This window comes from Anguilla anguilla, chromosome 11, assembly GCF_013347855.1.
Source record: "Anguilla anguilla isolate fAngAng1 chromosome 11, fAngAng1.pri, whole genome shotgun sequence".
NCBI lineage: Eukaryota > Metazoa > Chordata > Actinopteri > Anguilliformes > Anguillidae > Anguilla > Anguilla anguilla.
Window position 1 is genome coordinate 28,215,698 of NC_049211.1, and position 8,459 is coordinate 28,224,156.

General features: G+C 41.0%; 1 protein-coding gene across 3 annotated transcripts; it reads right to left on the reverse strand.

Moving 5' to 3' along the window:
* Positions 1–480: 480 nt before the first annotated feature.
* On the reverse strand, positions 481–7,102 carry ormdl2 (ORMDL sphingolipid biosynthesis regulator 2). 3 transcript variants are annotated; one of them, XM_035383463.1, is made up of 4 exons: positions 7,030–7,102; positions 4,214–4,388; positions 3,852–4,003; positions 481–1,729 (listed from the first exon to the last, which is right to left on the reverse strand). In XM_035383463.1, exons 2-4 carry the CDS (start codon positions 4,385–4,387, stop codon positions 1,594–1,596), a joined length of 462 nt encoding a protein of 153 aa, XP_035239354.1. In that variant the 5' UTR covers position 4,388; positions 7,030–7,102; the 3' UTR covers positions 481–1,593. The 3 variants fall into 3 exon arrangements, with proteins under 3 accessions (XP_035239354.1, XP_035239353.1, XP_035239351.1); XM_035383462.1 differs by lacking the exon at positions 7,030–7,102 and adding an exon at positions 6,834–7,023; XM_035383460.1 differs by lacking the exon at positions 7,030–7,102 and adding an exon at positions 6,327–6,822.
* Positions 7,103–8,459: the final 1,357 nt, after the last annotated feature.

Sequence of the window (8,459 nt, forward strand, 5' to 3'; positions counted from 1 at the left end):
TGCTCACTGGATGTTTTTCTTCACACCATTCTCAGTAAACTCTAGGGAATGTAGTGCGTGAAAATCCCTGGAGATCAGTTGTTTCTGAGACGCTGGAACCATCACGTCTGGCGCCAACAGCTATACCATGATTCGGTGTTTGGAAGAGCAGACCATTTGCATTAATGAGGTGGTGTACCTAATCAAGTGGCTGCTGAGTGAGAAAGTGAGAATACGTGCACACATAGTGACCTCCATAATGTTTGGGACACAGACATAATGGGGGACTTTGTATAAAACATGCTGTCATTTCTACACGGTGAAACCAATGTGTATGAACGTACACTTAAATGAAAAGCTGAGAATTTATGCACATGTGAATTTTTTGATTACAAATCAAAAAATGTGAAATACAGAGCTAAATCAAGATTTGATATATATATATATGTGTGTGTGTATATATATATATATATAATAATTATTATTATATTATCAATACCATGCTGTTAAATATATTTTTATTATATTCTTTTAAAAGGCCACATAATTACAAAACATTGCAGTGCATTCAATTTCCGTAAGGGGCGACTACAGTTTCCTGCAGGGTACTGAACACATTCATGAACTAAACAATGCTGATCTGAGCATTGACATGCAAGTGGCATGGCTATGTATGCAATTTATTTCCACATACAGATGTGGCGCAAATCTGAACTGAAAAGACGCAACTCCACGTGGGTTTTTGCTGTTAATAAATACCTTTGCACCTCCTTTATATTGACTGAATGTTTATAGCCAATATGTGCATCAAAGGACACTGGTAACAAAAAAAAAAAAACAAACCAAAACATATGCACAGCTTCAAGTTTCCTTACAAAACAATTTGCTGTGACATCAGAACAATTAGCTGTGACATCAGCAGACAACGTCAGACAGACTTTCAGATGCACAACAGAACAACAAGGAATAAGTGAAAAACTTAAATATATCACATAAATAAATAAATAATAAAGCAATTGTACAAAAGCACAATTTAGACCATACTATCTACCCCCCCTCTCCCCTCCCCACTTTGGCAGAAGACAGTTTTTTGGCTTTCTTACATAACCAGACCTTCTCCCCTTTACCAATCTACAACCCAATATACCAAGACATGCAGGAATGTACAAAACAGCAAAAGCCCGTCTCAACATGCAGATAGAGTTCCTTCTCTAGCTTTTACATTGCATCATGGGACTTCTGAACACCTGTACTTTTCAAACGCGCATTGAGTGCAAGCCGTCAGTCAAGGGTGCTAAACTCTTAAAATGAACAGGACTTTTTCGCCTTAGGTTCGCAAAACATAAAAGTGTGTTCAAAACAAAAAAAAGATGTACAAACTTGCGCATAGTACACGCGCGGACGAATGTTCAGAAACAATTTGAAAGCAGATCAAAGGAATACTAAAATGGAGTATAAAAACCAGTTGTGTGCGAAGTGTAGTTGAACAGTGTATCTTGATGCCCTGTGCAGTTCAGTGCGTTTCTCTTTCCATTCTCTCTCGGGGTCACGCCGGTGACCCCACCTCGCCCGCTCAGAGCCGGAGGTCCCCTGCTCCCGCATGGTGCGGTCCCGTTAGTATTTGTTGATCCCGAATATGCGCACCCCGTGGAACTGAGGGAGCTTGGGAAGGAGGACGCTGAGGAGGGAGCCCGTGTTGATCAGGAAATGCGTGGCATCGTACTTGGTGTAGAAGCTGGCCAGGATGTAACTGGAGAAGAGAAAGGCAAATGCCTGGAATCAAGATTAGATACTGAAAGCCCTTTTATACCTACACTAATGCGCTTCACCAATCAGAAACACCTGTGAAGCCATTTGTCCCAAATATTATGGTGCCCTGAAATGAGGGGCTGTGTATAAAAAGTGCTGTACTTTCTAAATGCTGAGAATCTGCACTTTAACAGTGGGATTTTTAAAATTACAAATCTATAATTGTGGATTACATAGGCAAATCAAGTAAAAATATGCTTTTGTCCCAAACATTATGGAGCTCCCTGTATGTATGTATGTATATATATATATATATATATATATAAAACATATATATGTGTGTGTGTGTGGCTTTGCAAATGGTATACAGACATGGTTCCTTGTTGCCACAGTAGTACAGATAAGCCGCGTTTCCACCAAAATTACCCGGAACTTTCAGTCCCAGGAACTACTTTACCAGGAAAGGTTCCTTCAGCCAATGGTTGTCTGCGTTTCCACCGGGGTCTAAAGTCCCGCGAAGATTAGGCAAATTAGCCCACTGACGTATGAAAAAGCGACGTTGTCGTCGGTCCATCTTTCATATGATTTCTTCTGTAACCCCATACTATCACCGAAGTAGCCTACATTATTTTCTAATAACCGGGACAGCCCGGAGGGGTTTATTCCACTTATATACAACGGGTTACCAACAATGACTATATATGGTTACTTTTGTATTTATTGATTTTTATCGATTTAATCACATGGAATTGAAATATTCTTCTGCAGCCGTTTGGGCATATTTTGCCGCTGTCAAGCAAAACTGTCGTTGGTAGTTGAACTTGGACCGTTATGCAACAAATAGGATATAACAGACCAATAGTCAGATTGTAACTGTTTTATATATCCTCTCAAACACATTCATTATGTTTTTATGCGAACATTCGCTTTCATGTCTTGACATCCGAAGCGACAGAATGCATTCACATTTCCAATATAGGCTAACTGGCGACAACAGCAGAAAACATGCACACGTTGTAAACAATTTGCTGTTTGATTACTTTCTCATCGTCAATTCCATATAGGCTAATCGCAAAATGACAAGAATAGAACGAAAACTCGGACTTGCGTGAAAATGTAAATTAGTAGTGGTACAGCCACCGTTTGTTTTCCTTCGAAGTTACTGCTAGCCGAGCAGCGAAGTGTGCCCTCCAGATGCGAACCATGCACCATAAATTAGTCCATAGTCTTCCTGGTCTTTTTGTGGAATTGAAGAATGGCAGAGTAAAATTACGGCAGTCTGAAAAAGCTAAAGGTACGATTACTAGAATTAACCTGTTATTTTACCCTGACAAAAAGTGCGGAAGGTGATTTCCAGTTTGCTTTTGCTGTATCACCAATGTGAATTACACAGAACTGCCGCATACCTCACATAACTGTATCAAACGTTTTGAGTCAATTACGACGGGCTAAGAAACCCCGGAAGAAAATATTCAGCAACCGAATTAATCCGTTTGAATGTTTTAGTACGTAATATGCTGTCCCAGCATGAATGCTTAGCATTTTATAAAACGAATACTAAAGCAAGAAAAGAACAGAAGAGCACACGTTATAATTCCAAGACTTTGGCAGGCTATAACCAAAAGTAGGCTACTGCGCCGCATAACATACAAGTTTGATTTGAAGTTATTATGAAAATAAATTGGTTTGCGCCTGCATATTTTCAAACATGGCGCCTGAAAATAGACACAAAAAAATCCCGTGAGTACTCGACCAATCAGAAATGTTCAGCGCTGCAAGCTCAACCCAAAAGGTTCCTGTACTTTCGGAAAGTACTACCCCCCGAGCAGGAACCTTTTGGGGGGTAAAACAAAGCCCCCAGAACTAAATTTAGACCCTAGTTCCTGCGGTGGAAACGCACTGAGTTCCTCAAAAGGTTCCTAGTTCCGGGGTATAGTTCCTGCGGTGGAAACGCGGCTATAGTGTGTCCTTCTTTACTGTGTTGTCTGTCATAGGTCCCATGACTCTCTGCAGCCCTACTGTGACTGTGACTGATGATGAACGCAGACAACGGTGACCGCTTCTCACATTCTGTACCGTATCGGAAATCAGGAAGAGAAAGGCCAAAGCGACACTGCTCTTACAGCACGATGGGGGAGATGGTGAGGAACTTGCGCGATGACGTGAACTGGATGCCGTAGTCAATCTGCTCCCAGTGCGTAAGCAGACGTGCCTTGCCCTGGTCAGGGGTCTCGAAAGGGGTCCCCTTAACCGTGTGCAAAAACAGGTACATCACCTGCGGGGCACAAGCGTACGCGAAGAGTTAGAACACTGACACCGGCTTTTTTAAGCAAGCCAAAGATACACCATTTTACTGATAATATGATAATATAGCAGTAATGTAAAGGAATGCCTAGGACATGGTAACATCAGCTTAAAGGCCTTGCCTTATAGTTGCCTACACCCATTCGAAAAGTGGAAAAGGCGCTGCCGGTGGCGGACTGACCAGGTTGTGGATGACGTTCGTCAGGGTCCAGACCAGGGGCACGCTGAAGAAGGGGATGCTGAGCAGGACCACGTGCAGCACGGCAACCAGCAGCAGGTAGGCCAGCCAGATCCCGCGGCTGTTCATCACCCGCGTGTTGGGGTTCACCTCGCTGTGAGCCACGCCCACATTCATCCTGCCAGCGAAAAGGCGAGATGGGACGCGGATGTGCGCGTTTAACGAAACAGAAAAGTGCGCCCTCTGCCTGTCTAAGCTGCAAAACAGCCGGAAGTAGGCCTATGTGGTGCATGCCTCTGCTGTGAGTGATGTAAGTGAATCCTTCCGATGTAAGTGAACGGGGAATATCAGGCTTCTGAATGCAAAATAAAACTTCCTACCTACAGTACAGTAAATAATTCTATACCTTCTGCCCCATATAAAGTATCTGGAGTGCCAAGGCCTAGAAATTGCACTGCCCAGAATGGGGCCTAATTGTTTTGCAGCAAACATCCCACTGACCGAAATCAATCAGCTGAACTGATCAAGGTTGGCTGTGAATAAAATGAAATATCCCCCTTCGCACCACATTTCATTGCATTCCAGGTCACTGTGTGAGAAAGAAGGAAGAGTGAGCCAGCCAGCTAATAGAAATGCCTGTGTGAGGCGTACAACTACACAAAACAATCTATCTCACGGATAGAACACCAGACTTCCCATAAGAAAGAACTGGAAGAAAATTAGGTTTTCTTTGGTTGTGAAAGAAGCTTGGTTTTCAAAACTGAATTCAATGTGTAGAGAGGCACTTGGCAAGTAATGGTGACTTCATCTGAAATTACATACTAGCATACAATTTACTACGCCAAAATATTATGCAGACGTTTTTAGAATGTCTGAAACCAAATTATGCAAAACAATTCCCAGATTCACTACATCCAGTGAATGTATCATAGTATGCAAACATGGCACACTACGTTGGCATGAGTATCCCACAATGCATTGCAAAGTTCATGACCTAAGCAACCAAACATCAACTAATAATGGCATAGGACGGCTTAAGTCAAAGCGGTGGAAGAGTTGAACTATTTATATGTATTACCTCTCACTATGCTTAGCAGAGTTTAGTTAAAACTAATGGTTATACTTAGGTTTTAAATCTTTTTTTATTTTCCTTACACAAAGTCACATCAACTAGCTTGTTAGCTAGCTGCCAGATTAAATCTGTTGCAAACGTTAATGGTTTCATTAAATGACAAAGGGATATAGGATCATGTTTATTTATATTACGCTTTTATTAAGTTATTCCAGTAGGAGCCACTTGCATGCAGCCAACAGGTCTATGACCATAATCAACATGCAAAGTGCTGAAACACGTCACAAGTGCAGAAGTAGCGTAAGGCAGTATGTCCGAAAAGCCATCAGCTGTGTTTCAAACTCTATACTTGTGGTCCATCTAGAACAGTGGTAATCAACCCTGTTCCTGGAGATCTACCGTCCCATAGGTTTTCATTCCAACCCTAACATAGCACAGCTCATTCAATTGCTAGAGATCTCATTGAACTGCTAATTAGTACAGTCAGGTGTGCAAAAATTAGGGTTGAAATGAAAATTTACAGGACGGTAGGTCTCCAGAAAGGGTTAGTTACCACTGATTTCAAGCATATAGCAGATATTGAAGTAAAACGGTCATGTGATCAAGCGTGTTCCAAACTTGCAACAAGGCAATAATGTTCTCCATGTTCCTGGCAGGGCTAAAAAACAAAGTATGCTTCGAAGCAGACTTTTCCATGCTTGCCCTTCCCAGGAGCCACTGCTTTTTTTTCCTGATCTGTATTTGAAGGCTAATAATAATTTTTTACTCACCCGCAAAAATGGACGAAAGAAGGCCGGAGTATTTCGCGTAAAAAAGTAAGTATATTTCACTTACTGATTTTTATAGTGTGGATATGTTTCCTGCTAAGATGAGAGGTCAGTAGTGGTGATGTGAAAGTACACTTCAATAAGTGTATTATTGCAAGTGGACCTAGAGATATGTTCTTACAGGAACACGATAACACAACACAAATATACAGTTTGAAACACAGCCATATAACTTTTTAATTGACATACTAAGTGCGCTAAATGATAGTATACATACATAGTATGTAGTACGCAATAAGCAATTTCGGAGCCGTTGTTTCCCGTTACTTCCGAGTGCTTCACTGCCTGGCCCCTCCCACCCTCTTCAGTTCCTTATGTCGGCTCAGTCGAGACATTTGAGCAAGGAAGTTAGCCAACAGTTTTAAATACCTCTTTCGCCAAGACAAAACAGGTTCAGGTTATTCCTTAGCGACACCTATAATTTACAAACAACGACAATCGCTGCAATCCCCACTCTAACTAACGTAGCTAACAGTTAATATTAGGCTACCTTTCCCTGCAGCGTTCGGAGTTGCCAAGTTAGCGAAGACTGCTTTAATTGCATAGCCTACAAACGCGTTTTGTCATGGTGTGCGTATTATCAACAATTCATTGACGTCTACCAAAGTGTGTATCGTATTTATCAACACAGGTACCAGCGACGAGAAAGAAAGCATACTCAACAGTGATCTAACATTACAGCTTGCTCGCTAACACTAATACTTAGCAAGGAATATTTTCAAACCTGCTTCCGCTCCAACCCTCGGCGATAGCCTATCTGTAAGTCTTCAGTTAACACAATTAAAACAGACACTTTATAAATATTAAAGTACTATTTTACATGTGGTCAAATATTATCTGTAAAAGACCGATAACTTAATACTTGCTAGATGTCATTTATTTGTTAGCTAGGCGCATGGCTGCATCGATTCGACGTTTACCTTCCGCCGCTGTAACCAGGAAATCCCGTGATTATTAATCCCGCCCTTGTCTGCTTGGATTGGCCTAACAAAATTGGAAATTTCTGTTGATTGATTAACATAAGTGTCAATCTTTCAGTATCTTGTTTCTGATTGGCTCGAAGAAGCTGCGTTGTCTATGGAGAGGGATTAGTTTCAGTATTTTTGACAAATGCGTGTATCATGATCCATAAATAAGTCACAAATGTTTTACTATCTACAAATATTTCTCAATCTGTTAATTTTCTTTTAAATGAATGCGCACTGATTTTTACAAATGCATTTGTGAATACATATTTTCCCTTTTGCACAAATGCCGCATACTTTACATATGAAATACTTTTTTCCAATTTTTGCGTGTATACAATAAGACGTTCTCAAATGTAAAATTGGCTTGTGAAGTGTTGCGTCTGCATTTACGGATCAAGTGACAGGTGTGCATTAGGTGACGTAAGTTTGTGAGTTTCCTTTTTTATTTTGAGACTTTCCTCTTGCTGTTCCTGCGCCGCAGTTCACTCACAAATAGCTACCGACAAAGCAAACAAACATACAAATGACCATTCCTGACACAGCCTCTTAGCTACAGCTAATTAAATTCGAAGTATTCACCAGGGACAAAATGGCTAATTTACTACAAATAAAGATGTGGGTTTATTCAGGATCCCAGAGTTTTCCGGCTTTCCTCTCACGTCTAATGGCCTGAATAAACTTTGTTCACTGCATTGTGTTGGTGTTTTTGCACGAGAGGACATTTAAAAAAAATCTTTGTTCTTGGTTTTGTTATTTGTTCAGCCCACCATACAACGTTTCGGCATTTGTATCGTCTTGATAATCCACTGACTGCTAATACTAATATTATAGAGCACAACTGATTGTTTCCCCCCCTCGTGAGGGTGCGGCCCGTTGATGCAATTATTTTACGTAACCAGTGACGTAGACACATGCGCAGAAAGTCCTGGTTTGATCGATTATAATTCTTTGCATTTCACTCATCACGGATGAGATTGAAAATACATTTTCAGGATTCTTTCTTAAGGAATTTCCGGTTCTTGGAAATTTGTAACAGGTTCCAGTTCGGTGCAGGCTCTTGATACCCACCCCTATCCAGGAAGTCACAAAAGATCTCAGAAGAACATCCAAAGAACAAACCTCTCTAGCCACAGCTAATGCAATTGTTCACGACTCCACAAAAAGAAAGGGCCTTTAGAGACATTCATGGGAGAATAGCAAGGCGGAGACCACTGCTAACCAAGAGAAACATCAATGCTCATCTCACATTTGCAAAAAAAAGATAAAAATAAAATAAACACACTTAGATGATCCCCAAGCCCTTTGGGATAATATTCCATGGGCAGATTTAAAAGTGACTCTCAAAAGTGGAACTTTTTGGACAACATGGGTCTCAGTTCTGG